Source organism: Crocodylus siamensis, chromosome 6, assembly GCF_052110815.1.
Source record: "Crocodylus siamensis isolate JL-2025a chromosome 6, ASM5211081v1, whole genome shotgun sequence".
Lineage (NCBI taxonomy): Eukaryota > Metazoa > Chordata > Crocodylia > Crocodylidae > Crocodylus > Crocodylus siamensis.
Window position 1 is genome coordinate 84,797,640 of NC_143400.1, and position 26,665 is coordinate 84,824,304.

Consider the following 26,665-nt stretch of genomic DNA (forward strand, 5'->3'; position numbering starts at 1 on the left):
AACATTATGGGAAGAGTGAAGACTGATGTCCTGTGTGTGTAAAAATAAAATTAGCGCTATGGTGCTAATTCTGACCTGTTACATGAAAAACAGATTTATCCATAATCTTGATCTGACAGTTATTAATGATGCATTCAGTGTTCCTCAATCTTCAACTTTTACTTTCTTAAATAGAGTTAGCGGGCAGGGTATTATTACCTTTGTGAAGAACAAATGGATTTTGAGGTGGTTATTAAACAATGAAATGTCTTTGTTGCAGGAAGCCGGTTGAGGAAAATTCTCCATGAATGTATGTCACAATGATGATGACCGACCAAATCCCGCTGGAACTGCCACCATTGCTGAATGGCGAGGTAGCGATGATGCCTCACATAGTGAATGGAGACGGATCGCAGCAGGTCAGTAAGCTGTATGGAAAGAGAATACTGAATGACCTGTCAGTGGGCCACAAAGCAGCATTTGGGAACATGAGCATGTTTTTTTGGTTACAATTACTGCACACCATGCTACCCTACCTGCAGGGTAGAGGCAGACAGCAAAAGCCAGAAGGGGGTGGGGGGGAAGTCCTGACTTGCCTCCCCCCTCTCCCCCGCATTCCCCCTCCTCGTTGTTTTAGGCCACTGGATACAGCCTTTTTGGCAGGCATACCATAAGTTGCTGCACAGTCTGTGAGTGCCATTTGATCTTCTTCCTTTGCCCAGTCACGTGCTCTGTTTTCTGCTCCCTGTTCTGTGCTCCCTGCCCAATTTCCTGCTTTGCTTTGTGCATCCTGTTTGATCTGCTGCTCTGCTGTCTGCTTTCTGACCCATCTCCCACTGTGCTGCTTGTCCTCTCCCTGATCTGTTGTCATAGAGGCTGCCTGTGTCACTTCTAGCACTTGTGCTATAGGTTGACCACCCCTGTTTTAGGCTATGATAGCCCTGGGATGAAGAGCTCCTACCTTACCCTAAGCCTCTTAACCTTGTTTAGAAGTGGCTTTTAAGTATGGTATTGGATTGTGCAGGTGTCAAGCTACCATGCTGGTTTACTTCAAAGGTGTGGGGTTTTTCTCCCTTTTTCATTTAAACACTCTAGTGCTGTATTTGGTGTATAGATAACTTAAGAAAAGGAGAGAGCGCCATGTTTTTCTTTTTTTTTCTGTCTCCTTTTCTTTTATAGTGCTGTTATGCTTTATCAGTATATTTTTCCTTAAATATATCCTTTGCATCTCTGGAAATCATAATTATTCAGGTTGGAACTTCCAGTATGTTTTATCATACCATCTGCATTTGGAAATAATAAAGTATTCCTGCTGTCATCATAAGTAGTGGGCATCTAATTTAACCTTGTACGTCTTCACTGGTGATGAATCCATAATCTCCAGTTGCTCTTCTGTTCACACCCCCTACCCCCTTTTTCTTTTTTAAGTAATATTTCCTGAGGTAAGTCCTTCTAGTTTTTGTCTTGCTTGGCCTGAACAGAATTATGTGGTATTATGTTCATGAATCGAGTTACTTATGGAGTCTGTCTTGAATAGGTTGAGTCATGGTTGACTGGTGTTTATTCGAACCTTAGTCTCTGCTAGAAATTGGGTGAAAGAGACATTTATGGGACCAGGCTTGAGTTAAAAAATGTATCCTGAACTTTTATCTGTTGTAGTTGGAACACATGTCTCCCCTGGACTACTTTTCACTATGGTCTTTCTTTTAATCTCCTCCCCACATGATCTTTTCACTCTGTTCTCTGGACTCAGTTCACTTCCACATTTTTTTAAAATGTGGTTTCTGAATGAAATGACTGAACTAATTACTTACTTATTTTGTTATCTGAATATGGCAAAAATTACCTTAGCCTTTGTAAATGTCCCTTAGCATACATCAGAAAGTTTGGATTGGAGATGAGAGAGAAATTAATTTTTATGTGGTTTTTTTTTTTCTTCTTTCAAAATATTTAGTGAGACATCTCTCTTCCAAATTAAGAGCACCCTTTGAATTTTACTTGGTATCTTCAGTGTAATGATTCTTCCTTCTTAATAAAGGGTACTTATATTCATTCTAAATAGGGAAGGGGATGAGGCTGACCTCATCCTTACCAACTGCTTGCAATGTTTCTTCTGCTTACTGGAGTCTGTCTTGGATAGATTGAGTCATGATTGATTAATATTCAAATCTTAGTCTTCGCTAGAAATTCAGAGCAAAGATGATTGCCCCATCTGAATTCCTGTGGTGATGGGGAACGTGCTGAAAAATGAGCCTACTGTGTGTAAAATGGTCCAGTAAGTCTCTCAGTCTCCCCTCCAGGGTGTGCAGGGTGACAGAATAGGACCCTGCAGAATTACGTGAGCGGAGTGTATGGGAAAGAGAAGTAACTCCTGGAGAAAGAAAACCATAAAGTAATCCCATTTTTTTTTTTTCCAGTTTACTGGGTGCATAATGGTTTGTCGGCACCTTCTGGTTAGTAGTATCCGGGACTGCCAACACTCTTTAAAATGTGTCCATGTAGAGGAGGAGCTTGCCAGTCGTCTTAGTTGGCGCCTTGCCCATGGCTAAAAAGAATGAAGGAAGATGCAGGATATCAGACCAGTATCGTAGTGCTTAGGATCGGAAGGGACCTAAACAGATTATCAGGTCTGACCCTGTGCCCCGGGCAGGAACGAGTGCCAGGGTCATATCACCCCAGCCAAATATCTGTCCAGCCTCCTCTTGAAGACCCCCAACGTAGGAGACAGTACCTCACTTGGGAGCCGGTTCCAGAGCCTGGAAGCCTTAACTGTAAAGTAATGTCTCTTGATGTCCAGCCTGAACCTTCTCTCTAACAATTTGTGGCCGTTATTCCTAGTAACCCTCGGTGGTGCCTAGGGGAACAGAGCCTCCCCCAGTTCTCGCTGGTCCCCTGGTGAGTTTGTAAACAGCCATCATATCCCCTCTCAGCCTTTTCTGGTGGAGGCGGAATAGATTCAGGCCCTCTTTGTAGGGCCTGCCCCACTGCCCCTTGACCATGCGAGTGGCCCTCCTCTGGACCCTCTCAATTCTAGCCACATCCTTCTTGAAGTGCAGCGCCCAGAACTGGACACAGTACTCCAACTGCGGCCTGACCAATGCCGCACAGAGGAGAAGGATCACCTCCCTGGACCTGCTTATGATGCATCTATAGGTGCACAACAAGGTGCGGTTAACCTTACTGACCGCTTCCTCGCATTGGTGGCTCACATTCATCCTGGAGTCAGCAGTCCCGTTAGTCTTCCCAATAATGTACCTAATGTATTTTAAGTTGATGGATCCTATATTGCATCTAATTGTTGATGTCAGACCCCAAGGTACTTTAAACAAAGGCTTAAAAAAGGCAGTGATTGGCAAGGTTACTGGCAATGATTTTTTTTCTTTAAGCAGCTGGAGATGTAGCAGTGAAAGGTATGCAAGCCCAAAGTAATACAAGAATTTCTGCAAAAGACCTGCAGCCTGGTTCCCGATATAGAAATATTGATTATTTCCATCTAAGAAAAGGCATACAACTTCTCTGCTAGATTTTAGGGGCCATTGAAGCATAAAGGTCCTGTTCTCAGGATGACGCTTCCCTAGTGGCGTTTGACTTGTGAAATGGGGCAAAATTGGTCAAAAAACAGTGGTAAGAAGCAACAGTGGTAAGTAGACCTTCTTGTGTGACATGAATCTAAAAGATAATATCCTTTAGATAAGCATGTTAGCTATGCTTTCCTCTTTGAATACTTGACCAGTATCATTTAAACAAACATTTGTTTCCGTGGAAAATTAATTTTGATGCCTGTAACCAATGGCAAGCTGCCTTTTAGTCCTGCAACAAATGCACAGAGAAAATTAACTTACTTCAGAACTTCCTTGCCGCATAACAACTTCTAGCATTTTAAGGATCAAGTTAGCTGCTGTATATAGCAACAGTGTATATTGATTACAATGTACGTTGTATTCAGTTCCTTTATCAGTTCATGCAATCACTTAATAGTTAAAAGAAACTGGAAGGGAAAAAATTGTCTCAACTTTTTCTTTCTTTCTCTCTTTCTTTCTTTCTGTGCATATGTTTGTCCTTCTAGAAACTGGATTGAATTGGCTATAATTCTAAGGCAGACTGCCAGCCAGAGTTTTTGTGTTTCCTAACTAGAGAGGATACAATTTAAACTTTCATTGCTGAAGTTAAGTGTGAAGTTTGGAAATTTAGAAAAAGGGGGGGGGTCAAAAACAGAGAAGGAGTTAAAGTGAAAGACCAGAATTTCTGTTTTGAGACAGTTTTCTTTATAAGACGTACTCCTGCCCAACCCCCTTCCTTCGATTGACCAGTTTGGCAGTCGGTCAACTCTGTTCTGTAATTAGGGAATCGGTGTTACCTAGAGACCACAGGTGCTCAACCCCCAGCCTGTGCGCTAGATGCAGCCTGTGGTGCCCATGTCATCTCACCCATGGGGCTCCCCACAAATCCAGAAATTCAGTGGTGGGGAAGTGGTGGCATCTCTCCTCTGCTGTCAGATTTCTGGACCCATGGGATCCCTGAGCTCAACACAGGTGCTTGATCTCAGCACAGGGGCGCAATCCTGGCAGGCAGCGGGTCTGTGGACTCCAGGGCCTGATCTGACCCACAGAGCAGCCAGGTGCCACTGTTTAGCCTTGCAGGGCAGATTAACTTGAACACCACTGATTTAGACCTACTGTTGAGCCATTTTTTCCCCCATAGATGATAATTCTAAAATAGTACATGCACGTAGTGTTGTCCATCCTCGTATAATTTCTCATCTTTAAAAAGGAGCTGGAGATCAGGCATGAATTCCTCATTCTGCACTAATAAGGAGTTTTTAGTCTCTAAGGGGCAGGTCCTAAAAAAGTGTTTGGGTGTCTGAACTCCCAGTGAAGTCAAAGAATGAAATGGGGTAAGCTAAATGTAGTTTCCTACTTCAGGAAAGGAGCAAACATACCAAACCTGCAGAACAACTCACCTTTGGTAAGTCTGCTCCCTCCCCCAACCCTTCATCAGCTTTTTTTATTTTTATTTTTGTCCAGATGATTTGTTGCGTCTCGTTTGCAGTTGGGAGTTCTCTTTGGCACTACGAGAACTCACCCTTGCAGTAAATACGTTCAGTCTAAAGTCTGAGGACACCTTACCTGCCTTGCTTCTGTTAGTCTTCCTACTGGTATCCCCTAATGTACTGCTTCGTGCCTGATTTGTGCTCTGGGATAACCATGAACAAGGTGTTGCATCTCTGTTCACCAACAGTTAAAAACGGAGAGGGAAGCTGCTTTCTCAGTACCGAGTATGTAGTGCTGAGTTAGAGACCTGGTATCCCACATGTTCCTTGGTGCTGCCCTGTGGATCCCTTCAAAAGTCCTAGAGTTGCTTGTCCCCTTCGGAGAGCTGCCTGTTCAGTACTGTCTGGAGATGAATCATTGGAATGCAGATGTCTACAAGATAGTTTTAGAGCAAAGAAGAGGAGGCACTCTAAGTCTTATTTGGTATTGAACTAAAAGGAAAGTAGTACCAGTGGTATTTATTAACAGGGTTCAGATTACACTTTTGACTTTTGGAGGGGGGTGGCGAGAAGCCTCAGGGCAGCCTGGGTGCGGGCTCTGGGCAGCTGCAGCAAAACGCAGCTGGCAGCAACAGGGGGGAGGGGTCGCCTTTACCCCTGCCCTGTGCTAAACAGCAATTTGTGCCCAGCTGTTGGGGGGGCTCAGTCCCTCCCCCCCCGACTCCCTGCCCCCCTGTAATTCGAACCCTGTTTATTTCCTGAGAACAAGAGATGCTCCTGCTTTGAACAGGGGTTGGGCAAGATGTCCTCCTGAGAGTCCCTTCCAACCCCAACTTCCTACAATTCTGTTGTTATAACAGGGCACTTGGCAAAGCTTCTTTTACTTCCTTTGCTATAGGGATGTAGCTGTGTTGTGTGCATGTCTCTTGTTATTGGGTCTTGTTGGGGTTTTTTTTGGTTTTCTTTTGCTTTTGCAAGCTGTGTCACTGAACTTGAGAACTGTATGGTAAATAGTTATGCATGCAGTACCTAGGACAGCATGGCAAGTACCCAGAGCCTACTGAATGTTCCCATGACCCCACATTTCTCCTGGCATTGACCAGGAGGAGATTTATCATGGCAGCCAAGAACTGTGTGACCCAGCAAATAGGTTATGCAGTCTTATGTAATGAAATATGGATAGTCGTAGTGAACGTACTGTGGTAGAGAGCTGTACTAGCAGCCAGCCTGAATTTCCTGCAGCGGACAGTTTTTTTTTTTTTTTTTCCAGTGCACATGGTGCTGTCGTACAGCGTATGTAGTTGTATAGTGGGATTTAGCACTTACCTGACTGAATTCATTCAGATTTGTCAGAATTCCATTGCTGTACTTCTTTATTTTTCATTATATTTATTATTCCTTTCCCTTAGTTTATATTAATATTGCGAGGCTTCTGCTTACAGCTTGCTATTTTTTGTGAAATCAAGCAAACTGATATTGAACAGTTCTTCCTTATTGTCATCTTCTGTTAATAGCTCACATTTCCACTGAGCAACCCACCCATATTTTCCCCTGTTAGTCTTCTGTCTGACATTTGCAGAATCCCTTCCTCTTGTCTCCCTTATCTTTTGCTTTTATTTTCCTGATGTGCTTTGTGCTGTTTTTTTATGTACTTGCATAGTGACGTACCCTTGTGTCTGTCTGTGCCTGTTTGTGTCCCTTGATTCCTTTTAGAAACTGCTGGCCCTCTTCAACTTCTCCTTCTTTTAATATGTCTGTGTGGGACATATGTATCTAGCATAATATAACATCCCCCTGTAGGCATAACCTAAGTGAAGACGGATAGAAACATGATGAGATGGCATTGCCCACACTGACACATTTTACCTTGTGCATTCTGCAAGTAATGAAGTAGACTGGATATCCAGTGTGCTGGAGTCTTATTTCATTATTGGGTTTTCAGTGCTCAGCTGTGCTTTTTGCCTTTGCCTGTATGGCTAGAGTCTAACTTTCCTTGTTCTTGATTTAGAATGGGGAGTTAATTTTACCCGAAGCCTCACAAGAACTTAAAGGCTTCTAACAGCTTGAGTCTGTACTGAAGTTTAAAGAGAAGCATCTCTACTTTTGTGTGTGTGTTGGATTTTTTTTATAGGACTTCCTTAAAAGCTGTGTTAACTAAGAAGCTACTCATGAAAAAAATTATTGGATTAATTTATTCCTTTGAGTTGGTTCTACATTATAGCCTCAAAAACTGATCCCAGGCAGCTAGATTGGAAGGTTTTTATAAAACAAGACTCGAGCTCCTTGCAAATGTCACTCTCTAGACTGTGTCAGACACCAAGCCTATATTACTTGGAGATTTAAACCATCTTCTCCACAAGGTGCATGTTTATTTTATAGCAACAGTTAATGCAGAAGGGTGTCTCCGATCATGTCAAAGGTACCTTCCCTGTTTTGAGGCTACTTGCCTTCCTTATTTCTTAGTTTTTTTGTAGTTTCTTGTTATCAAATACATTTTTAATACTTTTTGGCTTCTCTGTACCAGTAGACAAAGTTCTGTAAAGCAGGTCAGGTTTCTGATGTCTTATGAGCAGAAGAGTTCAGGAAAGTAATCGGAAGCAATAGTTGAAAGCAAGCAGGAGTTACTCAAAGCAGAAGTAACAGTAATGTCTGCGGAAGAAGGACCCATACATTCTGTGAATTGGCAAAGCTATGCTATAATATCCTCTTTTCTATAAGAAAAGGATGAGATGCAGTTATTCAGGAGGGGGAGCCACAAAGGTTTCTGATGCTAATAGATCTAAGCTGCCTTAGTTGAGAGGTATTTTCAAATTTAATCAGTCTGAGAAGATGGGTGTAATCTAAAGCAAGATTAAAATCAATATACTTAAGCACTGGGGAATTCAAATGGCCCCAATGCATCTTGGAAAAGAAATGAGAAATAGTATTGCTGATGAAAGTCAGGCAGAAGTAACCCATAGCTGATGTCTGTTATCTGGGAAGCCTGTCTGGAACTCAGAAAAAATAAAAGGCTTTTTTTTCTAAACCATTGCAAATCTAATCTTTTCTTCCCAGCTGATAGTGCCTGTAAACCCAGATGCTGATGACAGAACTCTGCAAGCCCATTCTGTTGCACAATTAACGTTCCCTTTGTTTGCAACAATGGCAGTGTAAGTGGCATTCTAGCTTCCGGATGCTTAGAATTGCCTGATTAGTTGGAGCACTTTGTAACAGTTTTACACTGGGATTTTATTAAACTGTTCTGTAGCAGGTTTGAGCCACAGGAGTGGCTGTGATGCCTCCTGGTAGCCGCGCAGCTCCTGCCCTGCTCTAGCTCTCCAGATACCCTTCTTCTTTTTCCTGCTGTGCCTTATTGATATTATTTAATTGGGAGAAAGGGAGGCTGCCCAGGGTCCCAGAGTGAGCCCTTGGCTATTATAAGTGAGTCCTTCCTGACCCTTCGATGCTTGTCCTGCCCTCCGATCCCTTCTGTACCCCCAGGGCACCAGTTGCCTTAAGGGCTTATTTTGTGGCCTCCAGCTTCCCCTACAGCCATGACCATGCCTCACAGGTGTTGCCAGTCATCACTTCAGTGGGGCATTTTGCCCCCAAGCCAGTGCTAGGCCACTGCAAGCTTCTGCAGTCTTGTTAGGGCCTCAGCCTTCCTGGCCTCTGCCAGTTTTTTGTTCTGGTCCTTTTGGCCTCAGGCCTGCTGCTGCCCCTCTCAAGGTTGTCTTCTAGACATCTGGACTCCTGGCCCACTGTTAACTTTTTCTGGCTTGTATCCTGAATCCATGCCCCTGGCGGGCTGTCTGACATGCCTTACTGGCACCTCCTCCTTTCCTGTTTTGTTCCAACCGCGTCCACCGGTACAAATAAAAACATACAAGCAACCAAGCACTTTAACGTAAACCTTCCCTTCTAGGCAAAACCAAGGCACACGCTACCACTTTAACAAGAAACCTCCCCCCACCATAAGAGCAACCCTCACCTTGGGAGCTGTTCTCACTACTCTGTTCTGCTCTGGTTCAGGATAACTATTCTCCCTGCCCCAGCATGGCCAGACTGACTTTTCTGGCTCTGGCACTGAGCTTATAAGCCTCCCAAGCCCTGCCCCTTCTGGTGAGGCTGCTCCCCACCCACCTGCAGGGGTTAATTAGAGCCTAATTAGAGCCTGATGCTTATTTCTCAGGGCAGCTTGCAACTGCTTCTCTGTCTCCCTTGGCAGTGCCCTGGTTGCCAAAGAGTGCTCTGGCCTGCTGTCCTGTAGGAGAGCACATAGTGTTGCAGTGGGCACTCATAGTCTCTAGCCTCTGGCTGCCTATTTCCTGCAACCAAAGCATCAAATGCAGTGATATCCTCCATCTGGGGGGACTCTGCTGTTGCTGTCCCCTTGAAGTAATGGGGAGCCATTACTGGTTCTGTCTTGCACGGTCCCTATGAACCTGTCTGGTCCTTTAATCCTGTGTGTGTGTGTGTGTGTGTGTATGTGCGTGCGCGCGCACGCATCCGTGCACGCATGTGCACATGTACGTATAGATATGCATGTATGTATGTGTATGTAAAGCTTGGCAAAATATATATCACACTTGTGTAATTTATAACCTTAAGAACAGAGTTTAACAGAAGCATAGTCATCTTTGTTAAAAACTATAATTACTTCCCTAAATGTAAAAATGAATGCCTTGCCAAAGAACATGTTACTAAGATAGCAAATGTCCTAGAATAGTCTGCTAGGTAACTGTAGACTTAAATACTGTGCAACTAGATTAATTTGTCAAATCAGACCATTATATTAAGCACAATACCATTTGTATTATATTAGGATTGTGTTGATATCTGTAAGAAAAAATTATATTATACCCTCCAGCTTTTAAATCTGGGGTCCTTCTAGTGGTGAAATTGCAAGGCATTTGAGAAGAGATTAACAACACTTTTCTAAAAACGTTGGTTTAGTTCTTTTTTAATATTTAACATATTACATTTTTTATCTTTCATTTGGCCATATTGGCCATCTCTGCTCTTCAGAGTCTCATTAGAATAATTTGAAGTAACCAGAGGGGGAAAAGGGAACTGGATCTGACCCTGGGTACAATACATGCATGCTAACATAGTTCTACAACTTTAGATAGGTTATGTGGAGTTTTTAGCAGTTAAGACATGATTAATAGGGATGTGCGAAATGGGCTGTATTCAATTTGGATTTGGATTCAGTCCAAATCCGAGGACAGCGATTTGATTAGTTGATTCGGATCACTGTCCCGATAGGATTTGGCTGACTCCAAATCTGAAGATTCAGAGCTGATTCAAAGAACCAGTGATTCGGCCATAGACACAACTTTAAATGTTTTTTCTACATGCCTCCAGGTACCAGGCGCAGCTCATGAATGCTGCAATGGTGGGGTGGATGGAGCATCCCACAGGAGCCTGGGGAACGGACCCGGGAGTGGACCGGAAGCGCTTCTGGTCCACTTCTGGGTCCGTTGCTGAGTGTGCAGGGGCCTTCCCCCCGCGCTCCTGTGGAATGCTCCATTCACCCCACCGTCTCAGCATTCACGACCCACCTGGTACCTCGAGGCATGTAGAAAAAACATTTAAAGTCGTGTGTATGTCTGAAATGCTGAATGTCTCTGAATCGATTCAGAGGGTTGGGATTCAGTTTGGAGAGATTAAAGGGTCTCCTGATTAGGTTCAGAATTGGCCGCTGAATTTCCACCAAATTGAATCAGCGACCAGAGCTTCGCACAGCTCTAATGATTAAGACCTCATACATGAACAGCCTAGAAAAGATCGGTAGCCAAGTATCTGACTCCTAGCGCTGTTTACTGGACCTTGTGGTAAAGCAAAAGAATAACACAGGTTTCTTCATTAAGATGCAGTCTGGCAACTATAACCAGGCTCCTGGGAATTAAAAAAGTGAACTGCATTGCTGAACTGGGAAGTTGGATAGTACGTGTTCAAGCTGATGATAATTCTGCTACCTACATTGTATTGTATTAGAAGAGTAGCTGGATGTTTTGTTGTGTACCAAAACCTTTCTCACTAATACTTTTGAGAAAACGTGATCCAAGCTTTTCTTAATTTCTTCTTTAGTTCAGTGTAACGCACAGTTTTTTGCACTGTTGCTTTCATTCTTAATTTGGGGATTGCACTGTATTGGAAAACAAACAGAATGACTAACTTTTTTGGTAAGTAGTTGACCTATTGATGCAGCCCAGCCAAGAGCGAGGCCATTATGCAGCTGCTTGGTTTCAGACTGGGTTATCAGTTACTGACTCTTGGTTGATTCAATAAGCAGTGTACACTTATAAATTCAGGGAAAATTTTACAGAATGATAAACTTTGGCATATAATACTTCATAATTTTCCTGTAACCTCCCAGTTCTTCTTAGACTTTTGGTCAGGACACTATCCCTGCATCTCTCTCTCCCTCCCCCCTCAACAGATTTTAATTAACAGGTTTCAGAAATGGTGGCCTCTTAAACATTACCTGTGCATAACCTTTGGAAAAGAAGCTCTAGGGTTGCTCCAGGATGCAGAATATTGTTTTGTTGTTTGATTTCCCAGGTTCTCTCAGTCTCAGAGTTAGTTCCCATACCACCAAGACATACTTAGTCAGTGTATATAAACAAAAGAAGTCACAAAGTGCCTGGATGTTATTTGTCCCAGATGGAGTTCTAAACTTGGCTCATTATACGGCACTGATGTCATGGTGCCTAAGTAAGCCCAGAATTGGAGGCATGCATAGAATCCATTTTATTCCTGTGTGATTGCACTGGTGGAGGAGAATGAGGGGGGGTTTGCTGGAAAAAGTGTTTCATGTCTTTCCCTTCACTGTCTGCTAAGAACAGCGTTAATTAAAGAAGTTGCAACTGATGCCAGATAAGGCAAGCAATGCAATAGTCATTGTCCACCTGTGTATATACAGGGGAATGGTGTTAAATTTTTACTGGCTGTTGGATGCATTGTAGAATGTGTCCATCTTCGCTGTCTGTTCCTGATTAGAAGCTCAGCCTCTGAAATAGAACTGCTGTGTTCTTTGTAATGGCCTGACTTGAACTATAGCATTGCTACAGCAATGCTGTACTGTGCGACTCTGAGCTCTTACGGCCCTGTCCAGAGTGCGAGGAAGGTCTGTAGCAAATCACTTGATTAAATCACTTAGTGAAATTCCCAGCTCTACAGCACAAAGCCTAAAGATGCTCTGTGCAGAATATAGTATCAGTGCATGGGAATGGCAGGAGCAATTGATTTCAGTTGATAATCAGTGCAGGGTACAGAACAGCCCTGAAATCTTTTCCTGGTGGCTCTTATTCCTGTACCTTGCCTAACAAAATGGCCATGATTTCTTGTTCACTGAGCAGGTAAGATGAGAAAAAAATCAGCTCAACTTTCAGCAAAAAAAGAATTTTTTTTAGATGCTAGGAGAAAGCATGAACTTCAAGGGTAGCAAAGCACTGGAGAAGGCCACCTAGGGAGGTTATGAACTCTTCTTATTCTAGCTCGTTTGCTGGAGCTTTTCAAGAACAAGTGACAGAAGCTTCTAAATTGTAGGCCTTGGTCTCATGGGGGACACAGGCTGGGAGGGAAACACAGCAGTGCACAAGCAGCCCTACAAGTTCCTGGAGTGTGTTGGAGAACTTTCTGATTCAGGTGGTTGAGGCCAATGAGGTGGGGAAGATCTTCTCGACCTTACTGCTCACAAAGAGGGGGGAATTGGTTGGGAGCTTGCAGGTGGAAGGTAATATGGGTGACGGTAACCACAAAATGATAGAGTTCAAGATCCTAAGGGGAAGAAGTAAGGAATAAGGAAGAAGGCAGAATAAAGACAATGGACTTGAGAGAAGCAGATTTTAACAGACTTGGGGACCTGGTGGACAGGATCCATTTTGGGCCCCACACTTCAATCTGTCTACATACTTCTTGGAAAGAGTGCTTTGGAGCGTGACAAAAATAATTAGAGGCCTTGAAGATGAGACGAATGAGGAAAGGCTGAAAGAGCTAATAGGGTTATTTCATCTGGAGAAGAGGAGACTGACCGGGGATTTGATAACTGTCTTCTAATACCTGAAGGGTGATTTATGGACGTTTCTCTGGGACTATAAGAGACAGATCTAGGAGCAATGGCCTCAAGCTGCAACAGGTGAAATTTCGGCTGGAGATTAGGAGGAGCTTCCTGACTATGAGGGTGGGCATGCAGTGAACAGGCTATCTAGAGAAGCCACCGGAACAGGCTGTCTAGAGGAGCTGTGGAGTCTCCATCCTTGGAAACTTTCAAGAGCAGGTTAGATGAACATTTGGCTGGGTTGATTTAGTCAGGGATGAATCTACCTTGAGCAGGGGGCTGAACTAGATGACCTTATGAAGTCCCTTTCCAGAAGTCCCATCCAGCCCTGTTTTCCTGTGATTGCTATGAAACCTCTGTGATGCATGGTCCTGGTATGCTTGATTTTGATGAAGAGGGTTTGAGCTTGGTGCCCTTAGGCTTGTGTGGCTGGAAGGAATCTCCAATGATTTTTGGTACTCCTGATCTGTATGCTGCAGGTGCTTCTCCTCAGGGACAGCCGTACTGTAAGAGTTCTTTCTGTGACTCCAACCGTGACTGATTAATTTTAGTGGCAGAGCACTAATGTATTTTAGTTGCTTTAGTACTTGAACTTTTTGTTTTCAGAAATGGCAAGTGCAGAGGTCTGTCCCCTCCTGGTCCCCCACCCCCCCTTTTTTTTTAAGATGAGATTTCTTGAGTGGGATGGCTAGGAGGAGGTACAGCTTTTGCTACAACTTGTCGTGCCTTAGTGTAACCTAAGAATTTGTATGCATGGAAAGATTTTTCATAAATGAGGAAGGAAGTGTGAGCCCCTACAAGCAGAAGACTGAGAATTGAGAGACTTGGTGTGTTCCTGGTTCTGGTGCTGATTTCCTTAGAGGGGTAAGTGATGTCCCTTATTATGTGCCTAGTTTCATCATCTGCTGCAGGGGAGTAACTGCAGAATTTTCAGCATGTATATATGCGCCTAAAGGCCTTCCCAAAAGTCCCTAGTTGCACAATTCTCATCTCATTTCCATAAGAATCGGATACCTGGACGTTTTGAAAATTCCTCTGTACATATCTGTAAGTTCCTCAATACCTTTTAAGATCTCTCTCTCTCTCTAAATCCTACAAATGCTATGGTCTTGTTAGGTGTTACTCGTAATGTTCTTTAAGATCCTAGGATGACAGATCTCCACTGACTGCAAAGTTGAAAAATCTGTGTGAGGACTTGAAAGGCAAAGAGAGATTTATATGTGCTGGCTCTAACTCAGAAACCATATTAGGACCTTTTCAGGACTGCTGGCTACAAAATAAAGCACCTGTTTTTAATAATATAATTAAAGTAAAAAAAAAAAAAAAGTTGCACTGTTAAGTCTGTGGCAGACAGATAATGGAATTAACGTAAGAGTCTTATAAGTTGGAAATGAAATTACCAAGGCTTACTTGTGATACTGAATTTGGACATTAAGGTGAGGGATTTTCAAGGCATGAAGGCTCTTAAATAGTCACTTTTGACTTCTGGACATTTCCTGAATTTATAATTGGGCAGTAATGGCTGCTGCTGTTGGGCTGGTGAAGATGATACAAACTGCATTTGTCAGAAGCTGTTGTGAATCTAAAAGTGCACTGGAAACTTTCAAGAGAGGAAGCGAATTTCTCCAGGAAAACATTACGCTTCTTCTAACAAGAGTGACTTCATATAGGCAGAGTCGAATCATCAAATGCGAAACACCAGATGCAAGTGTGTGTGGAAGCTGCTTGACTGTCTGCCAGATTTTGTGCCAGATGATGAGGCAGTTTGGTAGAGCGTGAAAGCATTGCAGAATTACCTCTAAAATGACCCAAGAGTGATATCATACATACTGCCTCTGAGTCCTAAAAAAGTAAGATTTAATTGCAGAGAAAGAGTCATAGCAGTAAGTGGGTACTTTGGCTGTCCTTATTTGATCTTCAGTGCCAGTCCTAAAGGCTGCTTGTCTATTTTACAATAAATATTTAAATCTTTCACAATTCGGTTTATCAGTTTTTAGTGGTGCTTTCACACTAGACTTTTTAATGTACCAAGGCACATAAAATGAGTGTGGTGAGTAAAAGAAAGAACATGCATGCCTGCTGCTCTCAGCTGGGAGTAAAATGAATCTGGTTAGAGGGACTACTTCGTAGCTCAAGTAGCTGTTTTTCTGGATAGTAGGGGCTCTTGAGAGAATAGGGACCCTGTTCTGCAACATACTGAGCCTTTTTGAAAAGATCATTTTCTTTTCAGACTGTTCTTTCACTCCTCTTTTGATATAAAAGAGGCACTGTGTGTGTTTTGCGTGATATTTAACCCAAAGCCAAAGTCCCACCAAAAGCATTTTATCGTCTCTGCTTTGGCTGTAGTGACCAGTACTGCGAACAACAAATCTATGATAGCCTCTCTGAAGAGGCTGCATACAAGAAATAATGATTGCCCTATGGTAATGGATAGAAAACATTTTTGTTTTTCACATTCAGAATCCTGCGTATGTCAGGATAATAACAGTTATTTCAAATTCATTTTAATAACTTCTAGAAGTACATTAGTTTTTATCCTTTTGAGAAGTGTGGATAATTGCATAGTCTTGGGGAAAATTCTTCTAGCGATGATAAGTTAAAATAGACAAGATTTGTAAATTTGAAATGTCAAAATGTCTTCTCTCTCTCATTTCATCTCTTGTTTTCTTATTCAGTAGATTTCTGGTCAGATTTAATTTGAAACAACTGATTTAAAAAGGGCTTGTTTTCAAGTGTGTGTATAACTTGGCTGAGATTTACAAATCATCATATCATTATGCCTATGCACCTTTTGATTCCATCATCATTTCCTTCCTTGGTTTTGAGTCTTTTAGTTCACATGTCTCTCTTATAATCTACATGGGGGGCGAAGCCCTACCTTTCAGACTATCCTTGCAAGTGTTAGGATTTATTGCCTGCCATCTGGATGTTGGGAAGAGTCGTATTTTCTGAATGAATCTTAGAAGAAACAGCTTGGTCTAGTCAGGTTCTGGGTTTTGTGGCTCAATGATAAAAGTTCTCTTATGAATACAGACGTCTGCTTTGCAGCTTAAAAAGAAAAGGGCTTGCAGGATACAATAGGTTAAGTGCTACAGATCCTGCCAGTGTCTGACTCACTCCCCTACAAGCCTGCATGATGCAAGGCCTGTTGCTGTCTTGCTGATGTCGGTTGTCAGGGAAGAGTCAGTCATTAGGCTTTTTTCCCCTTCTACTTTAAGTTACAACCAAGGTGATGAGTCTGTAACAGCCTTCCCTCCCCCAGTCTGACCATAAGCTGTCTGCTGTGGATAGCACCTTTCTGGGTGTCAAAGTGACCTGGTGAAATGTGGGTGGTGTTGAAATTTGCATTCAGTTATTAAGTGAGAATGAACATTGGGATGCTGAAATGTTGCTGATATCTTAGGTGGCCTGCTGGACTACTATCCGGTTACCACAGTAACTCAGCAGCAGTGAGTATTACAGAAAATAAAACCTTGACATGGAATAGTTAAACAAGAGGTCAGAGTTTCTTATCCAGTCAGCCTCTCTATAAAATCTGTGGGTCCAGTTCACCAGGCCTCCTGCACAATTCGAATTTCTTCCTTCTATCCGACTGTTAAGAAAAACGTTTTCAGTATTTTTCCTATCGTGAGGCAAGCGGCTTTTATAAACAGTAAAGGGAAGTAAGAGGCTGCTGTATCCTCTTTCCTGAAGGAAGTTACTTTGGCAGCACAGTTTTTATAATTTGATTTGAAGAGCCACATACGAAAAGCAGGATGACGTTGCTTTATTTCAGTGGTTTTTTAACTTCCTAAGATCACAGAACATTTTCTGTCATGTCAAGGCTTTGTTTGGCCAGATCTTAAAAAAACCCTCCAAGGACAGAGTCCACAACCTCTTTGCGTAGCCTGTTCCAGTGCTTAACTATCCCCCTTGCGAGAGGTTTTTTTCTAATATCCAACCTAAACTTCCCTTGCTGCAACTTGAACCCATTGCTCCTTGTTCTGTCATCTGCCGCCACTGAGACCAGTCCAGCTCCATCTTCTTCTGAAGTTGAAACCTGCTATTGAATCACTGTTCAATCTTCTCTTCTCCAGGCTGAATAAGCCAAGTTCTCTTAGCCTCACCTCATAAATCATGTGCCCCAGCCCCCTAACCATTTTTGTTGCCCTCCACTAGACTCTCTAATTTGTCCACATCCTTTCTGTAGTGGGGAGCAGTACTTCAGATGTGGTCTCACAGTACCACAAAGAGGGGAATAATCACTTCCCTCAATCTGCTGGCAATGCTCCTAATAATGCAACCCGGTATGCCATTAGCCTTCTTCACAACAAGGCCACACTATTGGCTCATATTCACCTTGTCTGCTGTAATCTCTGGGTCCTTTTCTGCAGAGCTGCTGCTTAGTGAATTGGTCGCCAGCCTGTATCAGTGCATGGGGTTGTTCTGTCCTAAGTGCAGGACTTTGCATTTGTCTTTTTCTAAACCTAATGAGTTTTCTTCTGGGCCAGTCCTCCAATTGGTCTAGGTCTCTGAATCCTAGCCCTACCCTCCAGCATATCTACTACTCTCCCCATCTTGGTGTCATCCACAAACTTGCTGAGGATAGACTCCATCCCATCTTCCAGATCATTGAACAAAGTCAGCCCCAGGACAGACCCTTGGGGCACTCCACTTGATACCGGCTGCCAAGTGGACATCAAACTGTTGACTACTGCTTTCTGAGCCTGATGATCCAACCAGTTTTCTGTCCAACGTCCGGTCCATTAATCCAGCCTGTACTTCTGTAGCTTGCTTGCAAGCCTGTTGTTGGAGACCGTATCAAAAGCGTTGCTACAGTCAAAAGTACATCATATCCACAGCTTTCCCTGCATCCACAGAGCCAATCATCTTATCATAGAAGGCAGTCAGGTTGGTCAGGCGTGACGTGCCCTTGGTGGATCCATGCTGACTGTTCCTAATCACCTTCTCCTCCAAGTGCTTCAAAATGGATTCCTTAAGAAACTGCTTCTTGATTTTCCCCCCCCCGCCCGGGGACTTAAGTGAGGCTGACTAGTTCTGTAGTTCCCTAGATTCCCCTTCTTCCCTTTCTTAAAAGATGGGCACTGTATTTGCCTTTTTCCAGTTGCCCAGGACCTTTCCCAATCACCATGAGTTTTTTTTTTTTTTCCAAAGATGATGGCTAGTGGATCTGCAACCATAGTGGTCAACTTTCTCAGCATTGTTGCATGCATCGCATTCAGCCCTGTGGACTTGTATATGTCCAGCTTTCTAAATGATCTCTACCCTGTTCTTTTGCCACAGTTGGTTCCTCCCCAAACTGTTCTGCCAGGTGCAGTAGTCTGGGAGCTGATGTTGCCTGTGAAGACTGAGCTAAAGGCATTGAGCACTTTAGCCTTTCCCACATCATTTATCACTAGGTTGCCTCCTTCATTCACTAAGGGACCCACACGTTCCCTGATCTTCCTCGTGTTACTGACATACTTGTAGAAACCTGTCTTGTTACCTGTCATGTCCCTGGCTAGCTGCAACTCCAGTTGTGCTTTGGCCTTCTTGAGTTCATCCCTTCTTTTATGATACTTCTCCTTAGTCCTTTATCCGTGTTTCCATTTATAAGCTTCTGTTTTGTTTTAGCTCACTGAAAAGTTTCCTGCTAAGCCATGCTGGTCTTCTGTCATACTTCCTAGTCTTCCTGGCATCAGGGTGGTTTGTTCCTGTGTCCCCAGTAAGGTTTCTTTAAAATAGGACCAAGTCTCCTGGACTCCTTTCCCTCTCAGATTGGCCTCCCAGGGCATCCTGCCCATCAGTTCCTTGACTGAGTCAAAGTCTGCTTTTCTGAAGTCCAGGGTCCTTGCTCTGCTGTTCTTCTCCTTTCATTTCCTCAGGGTCCTGAACTCAATCCTCTCGTGATAGTTTCTGTCCAAAGTTGCCATCTACTTCTACATTGCCCACCAAAACTACTTCCAGTCTCTTTGCAGAACCCCCTGGTGACTGATTGTGGAACAGTTTGAAAACCACTGTTTTATTTAAAGGCCGTCATAGCTTAGAGATGCATTTGGCTATTATGGTCCTGGCAATTTTTCCTTTAACGGTTAAAATTGCCAGCTCCAATCAGTAACTTTAAATTGCTAAAAATTGTTACTGTAGACATCACTGAGCCAATGCATGGTTGATCTGAGGGAGGGCACTCTGGTGCACAAAAGCTTGTCTAACACCTTTGCTTTTTAATAACTGACTGGTTGGAAGTACCCGGCATCCAATATAATATTTGTGAGTGTGTCTGTGGATTGATGGTGACTATTGGAAATTAAAAGGTTAATGGCAGAAGATAAGGAACTGCAGTCAAGGATGGATTTGTGTAGGATCCTGGGGATGCTGGGTCAGAACAAGACTAGACACAGAACTGAGTTAAAGCCCCAGCAGCAGGCAGAGTGCAGTGCACAGCTGATTGCAACAAGAGGACTGCATGCTGAGGCAGGTTTGATCTGTGTAAGCTGCCTGGCATGGGAGGAAGATCAAGAAGTTGGAAGGAGGAGAAAAAGCTAAGCCTTTAGGAGCATATGGGGAGCCTGGGGGTATCTGTTCAGCACTCTTCTCCCCTCAGACTTCATGAATCCTAGACTTGATTAGTCATAATTTACCACTGACCATGTTATATCATCAGATAAATAGCCAGTCCAGAAATTGCTTTTGAAAAGCTGTATATAAAAGAATAATTAGGTGACTTTACAGACCCATAACCTGCTGCCTTGATTTTGTTGTGCCCTTGTGACCAGGCCTCTTCCCCACCACCCCCTCCTCTGTTCAACCCTATCATTTTGCTCTGCATGTTTCCTTTGACAAAAGAATGTGTATCCATCCCCTCTAGTGAATAATTCATAGTTATTCATAGGCAGAAGAGCAAATGTCCTTAAATGTTGATTGTGCAGAGGTTAGAGATGGGAATGGCTTTTGTCTCTTATTTTTATCTTGTCTAAACCACTTACTGTGCTCTGTGTCTCTTGGCTTAAAGCCATGCTAATCAATGTTCTGTGAAAAAACAGACCTAAAATAATGGTATTCTTATTGTCAATTTCCTCTCATGGCTTATAATTTGTGTTAAAAATTTAACCATGACAATGGGCTTCTGCCACAGTATTGTACTTTGTAGGCTTATATAGGCAGTAATTATTTGCCATATAGTTTTATATTGCATTGAGAAAACATGACATTTCTCTTTCAAATGGTGTCCTGCAATGTGGACATGAATTTAAAGACAAAGTCCCTGGTTCTAAACACCACAGGGCACCAGGCTTGGTACTAACTTATAAGTAGATCAAAATTGGGTTCCAGATGTGAATATGGAATTTTTTTTTGGCTCCAATATAATCAACATTTCTTATTTTTGTAACAAAAACAATTGTTTTGGCCTATTTGGCATGATGCTTGAAACCAACTATTGTGCATTTTGCACATGTAATGAATAGCATATGATGAAATGAATACTTATTCCAAATAAAACACCTCTTTAAAGATGGGACTTGGGAGTGTGAATTATCAAACTATGACACAAGGTATTAGCCATGTGAATTTTATTTATGTCACTAGGAGTTGTGCAGATGAAAGTCCTGGATTACTTGGTAAACAGACTTCAGACAATGTGTTGGTTTAAAACCATGAGAGTGCCCTGAGTAATGCCTGAAGAAGGGTGTTTTTGCCCGAAAGCTTGCAAAGAACAATCTTTTCCAGTTACTTAGTTGGTCTAATAAAAGAGATCACATCTACCCAGAGAACCTTGTCTGAGTAGTAATAAGTAATATTGATTGGGGTTTGACTCTGCAGCTGTAGGGACTGCCTGGAAGTTGATGAGTATTCTGAGCACCATCAGGATCAAGCCCATACTAAATGCTGACTAAAATAAACACAGACAGATCACATTGTGATGAGGATATTGCTGCTTGTGAAGTCATACAGTATAAACATAATTTTGCAGTCTCACTAAAAATAGTCTCTCCCATCCCCCACTGATGTCTGGAAACAAGTTAAACAGTGCATCACACTTTCTATTGTATGGTGAAAGTGGTTTCAGAGAGGATGGGGTAATATATCTTTCAGCCAGTTGTCTCCAGCAGTGGTTTCCAAAGTGGGGTGCGCACAGCAAGACGATTCATAGGGGTGCAGGAAGAAAATATTAGAACTTCTATTTATATTTATTTTTATCTGAAAAAATAAGAGAGAAATTCAGCTTCGCTAATATTTAATATACGGATTGACACTGGCGCCCTTGCTCGGTCTGTATATCAGACGGTCACATGTCATGTACAGTATGCCAGGTGTCCTGGGGGAAGGGTGGGAGTTCCACAACATGGAGGGGTTGACAGTGGCACCCTCACTCGTTCATTCACTTTCAGCGTATTGTAACATATGTATTGGGGGTGCGTGCTCAAAAATTTTTTTACTGATGGGGGTGCGCGATCAAAAAAGTTTGGAGACCACTGCTTTAGAGATCCTGCAGCTCTTCCATCATGTGGGATAATAGGAGTGACATCTAACTGTTCATTATAAATTATTCACTATGTATAGGAGGATGAAGCATTTGTGTCTCTAACTTCAGTCTTCCTAGATGATTATAGGACAGTAGGACCTTGTAAAGTCTAGTTCTGCATGCTGCTCAAGGCAGGATCATCTATGACTAAATCATCCCAATCAAGTCTCAGTCCAAGCTGCTTTTGAAAATTTTCAGGTGTGGATATTGCACAGCGTTTCTGGATAGCCTGTTCCAATGCTTGACCACCCTCATAGTGAGAAAAATCTTCCTTAATTTCCAGCCTAAACTTCCTCTGGTGCAGTTTGGGACCATTGCTCCTAGTCCTGCCCTTTACAGCCTAAGGGAAAGTATCTTTCCTATTTCCATCTGCTATATACTCGCCTCAGTTTCTTGCGATCTGGGATCCTACTGTTAACAGTACATTGTTTTTCTGTGCACTTCAGTACACTCTGTTTAGTTATGGCTGGATGCTTTGCATCCAGCAAAACAAATACAAATGTCTAACATCTTGTTTCACTATATGCAGCCCTAAGTTTGATGGGGCAAAGTGCGTTGCTGTCGCAGTGAAAGCACAATTTGGCCCAAGATGTCATGCAGAAGCTTTCTGTGCAAGGCTCACTCTGAGCCTTATAGGCAGTAGCCCTATAAAGATGTATCCATTTCATTTTTTTAAATAGGTAGCACAAAGTTATGCAGACATACAAAAAAAGTGTTTATAGGAGCAGTGCTTGAAATTTGTAGCCTTTAACTGTATACAGTAGGCTTAAATTTAGCTATACCTGAAAGGGTTGGAATATAATTATGAGAACAAATATAATTTTCTAGCAAACTTCAAATCTGTATTGATTCTAGAGTTCTACTGATGCTCAAGGCTGTAGTGATTTCTAGTTTACTGCATGTGTGTAGCTAATATAAATGTTACAATGCATTTGTTTTACTGCAGACGTGTAAGTAATATGAACATTAGAATGAATAAGGCAGATCTCGGAGCATTAGATTGAAGTCTAATCTGTTGTTTTCACAGGTCATTTTGGTTCAAGTTAATCCAGGTGAAACCTTTACAATAAGGGCTGAGGATGGAACACTTCAGTGCATTCAAGGTAAGAGTTATTTTTTCTTTTCTTTCTTTTTAAACATTCCAATTAATTGAGTATCCTTGAACTCATGGACACAATGGATTACCTTTTCTGTGATGACAAGTCTGAGGTGTACCTGGTTTCACTTTGTGAAAAGTTAATGGAAAAGCTATTCCATTAAATCACATTTTTGGCATGTGTGTGAGGCTGTATATGTGACTATATATTTTATAGGACTGACTTAGGTGCCTGTTTTAGTTTGGTATCTCAGAATAAACTGGAATTTTGTAAGGCCAGTGAATTTTGATGGATACTGTAGATAGGTAGGAAGTGACCCCAAATGGTATTGTAGAGAAACTAAAAGTGGGAAAAAAAATCTTCTGTTTCTTCTCTCCCCCCCCCCCAAAAGAAACGGGGTCTAAAACTGTGGAAATGATCACATAAAATTAAATGCATTAGTGTATGATATGGTCCAAACAGAAGAAAGCAAGATCAAAACAGGACAGTGTTTACCAGTCTAGGCTATCCTAGTAACTTAACAAAGGACATTAAAAAAATGTTTTCACTCAGAACTATCATTTAGGTATCCTTAACCTTTGTTCAGTTTAAACATGAAAAATCAAAAGGTTAAAAGTACAAGAATCTATTTTCTGATGTTTTCAGATGGAAACTGATCTGTATATGAAGGCCAGATACTTTCAGGTTTATATGAAATCAGGAATTCCATTTCATAAGAGTGAACTTGTTTTTAACATCAAATTCCTTACCTGAAGTAATCATTTTTTACTGTATCATAATTTCTGGAGCTTCCCATATGAAATCAGGAACAGAATATGTATGGATCAAGTGGGATATTATCATTTGATTCAGATGGATGTGACTTGAGCAATACTTTTGGTTTTTATATAAATGTTCCTAACAAATGTTCCGTGACAGAAATTTAGAGTAAAAAAGAACATTGTCTATTGTCCATTGTGCCCAATGTATAATTTTGTAAAAAGGCCAAAAATAGTTTCCCTTGCCATCCCCTGTCTGTTAATGTTTTGGGTGATTTTTTTTCTCTGAAAACTATTATGACTGTTTATAGAAGTACAAAAAAAGTTGGGGTTTTTTCTGGTCAGTTTGACTCATTACCTAAAGAAATGCAGACTTTTTCTTCCTTTAGGGCATAAGAATTGTCTACCAGGAAATATGCTGTGGTAAAAATAGACAAAGGAAAAATATCTAGCGTAAGTTGCATCATGTTGTTTTCATCAATACTTGGCATGTACATACCAATATTTTAAGAAGTCTTTCTTCATGATTTTTAGCAGCCTTAATATGCTGATTATTTAATAGAATCAGTGAAATAACGTATCTAGTATCCACTGGACAAGGGCTGGCCTGGCCCCTTTAAATTTGAACCAAACATAGCCTTTTCCTTTGATTGTAAAATATTAGGTCAAGTCATAATTTGCAGAGGAACCTACACGCACAAAAAAAAAAGATGGTGGGGAGGAAGAAAGGTGTTTTGTTTTTTTTTCCCCATCACTTTTTATTCCCCCCTCCCCCCATTATGTTCTACTTTTTTTTAACTTTTGAAAATGATGGCATCTTATTTAGTACCTCCGTAGCTTCTTTCGGTCATGATAGTTCACATACATGGATAACTTGTTTAGGGTGTCAGTCTTGTTTCCATGTGACACAATGAAGGTCACCAACTCTAGTGTCTAAAAAGACTCAAGTGCATTGCTAAAATATGGTGCTACCAATTTTTTCTAGGCCTTCAGTGTTTGGCAAGATAATGTTTGCCTTCAATATTGGAAACATAAGTAACTGTCAAGTGAGGGCTTGATCAAGAAAATATTCATGCTTAATACGGAAGGGAAAGCATACTTGTTCTTAGTACAGTACACAGGAGAAATGTGTTCAGGTAAAGTTTGGTGAGGTGCTGCTGTGATTAGGGAAGGGCAGTGTTATGCCAATCCTACCTACCAAGGCTTTTGTTTGCCTCAAGGTAATGCTTATAGAAATAACGAACTAATAATAAATTTGACTTGCTTAATAGGAAGGTATTCCCAAACAGTCATGTTGGTACAGTTCAGTCTTGATCTGTAATATTGACTCCAATCCTATCAATCATGCTACTTTGCATGGGCTTTTTTTTTGCTTTTGAAATGCATGTGGTCATAGTACAGTACACCATATTGGGACCACTAAACTGTACTTGTGCTGTCAGTTAGGTGTTAACCTTTGGATCTGTAGAGGCAAACAGTCTAGGAGCTAGTTGAACTAGCACAATTGAATTTAATAAAACTAGAGTCTTGGTGGGTATAAATTAGTATAGGTCCACTGAAGTCAATGAATCCTTGCCAATATGGCCATAAATGCTTTTCTTATTTCTGAATAGGCCAAGCTTGATTGTGTGTAGCTTTTTGTCACTGAAGATGTCTTATAAGAAAGAGAAGTAGAACAAACTATATAAGGTCCTATTGTCATTGACTCTTTAAAATGATTGGGTTCAAAAAACTGTAATTAAGGATGATTAAGTACTTATTGGAGATTTCCAGAAGTAGAATTAAAGAATGTGCTGTCGGTTTTTGTTCTAAAAGTTGCTTATAATACTTGCATGGATAATGCTTTTCAGATTAATTAGATTAATGTTATGAATGAACGTACTGTAAAATTCACATTTCTGGCAGTATTTTAAAATTGCCTGTTAAGCTTTATAGTCACCTTGCTGTGCATGAACGAGGGGTGGGCACACATGAGAATTAGCAGGCTGATAAAGCTGTGTAACCCTTTCATTTGGGTTATAGTGATTGATATGTTAGATCTTTTCCATTTTGAATATAATACTAAGTATTTACTCAGCATTTTTTATGTTCAAAGTATTGTTCAGATGCATTCATTTTTAATGGGATAATTTGAAGCATTTTACAAAGTACATTCAGTAATTTGTTTTTGTGTTTAAGCTAACAGTCCTTGGTTGCCATTTAACACTTATCAGCAGTTTTGTATTGAAATACGTTTGCTATTTATATTGTATGAGGTTTGGAAATTCCACTTGGCTTTTGTCTTGCAAATGCTAACCCCCCCCCCATGTATACGTTGTGAATATACTGCTCTTCATACCTTCTATGATGCATCTGATTACAGTTTCCTGTATACTAGCCTAAATGATTTTATAATAAATGCTTCTCTCCTAGACTGAACATGTGCACATGTTTAAAAAGGTGGTCCTAGCCCCAAATGGCTTACAATCCAAGTACAAGAGTAGACAAGTGACAGGCTGGGTCATGACTTCCTTCAATGTTATGAATGAATTTGAAGGGTGTAAAACTGAATTGGTCAATGCGGGGAAAAGGATATTGCAGTAAATGAAATGTGAAAAGATGAGTCTGCATCCTGGGGATGACAGCTGTCCAGATACCATAGAGGTGGTGTTGGACAGGAAAGAAAAGGTAGATGTACCTTGACTGCAAAGACTTTATAGAGATGCGAGGCTGAAGATGACACCTAGGTTATGGGTCTTGGTGAGGGGAAAGCTAATGAAGAAAGGATGTAGTAGGGAGACTTGTGGACAAGGGGAGGATGAGGCAGATCTATATCAGCCCAGTGTGGCTTTAGGGAAAGCTGTACTTTGATACATTGTGCCCATTCCTGCTGGCTTAATGCACAACTGGGTTCTATCAATAAGGTCTCCCGAGAAATGGAGCTTACTAATAGGACACCTGGGTAGGAGCCAGTGAACACTGCATCTTGTGAGATTTTTTTTTTTTTGGCATGCATCTAGTGCTATACCAAGGTAGTTACTTTACTTCCAGCTTGGGAGATGAAATGCATGGGGCAGGTGTATCGCATCTCATTAGTTTCACCTCTGAACCATACTGGAGTTGTATAGACATGTTTCAAGAGCTATGCTTCAGCTGATGATTACACGTTTGTGAGAGTTATTGGAGATGCAGGTCTGGAGTACAGAGGTGAATCTGCACATGCTCAGCCTGGAGATGCCAGTAGGAATTCACGTTTGTAGAACTGAACACTGAGGAACAAAGACTAGAAGTAGAACAGAAGTTGACCAAGAGGAG

General features: G+C 41.7%; 1 protein-coding gene across 6 annotated transcripts in view; it reads left to right on the plus strand.

Moving 5' to 3' along the window:
• FNDC3B (fibronectin type III domain containing 3B) overlaps positions 1 to 26,665 on the plus strand; it is a 354,050-nt gene that overhangs the window by 53,476 nt on the left and 273,909 nt on the right. For 5 of the 6 annotated variants that reach the window (XM_090051042.1, XM_090051040.1, XM_090051045.1 and 2 more), the window contains 2 exons: positions 260 to 398; positions 22,544 to 22,619. In XM_090051042.1, the coding sequence (XP_089907168.1) occupies positions 288 to 398; positions 22,544 to 22,619 (187 nt within the window). In that variant the 5' untranslated portion in view covers positions 260 to 287. The remainder of the gene's footprint in view (positions 1 to 259; positions 399 to 22,543; positions 22,620 to 26,665) is intronic. The other variant, XM_090051043.1, reaches the window with a different exon arrangement.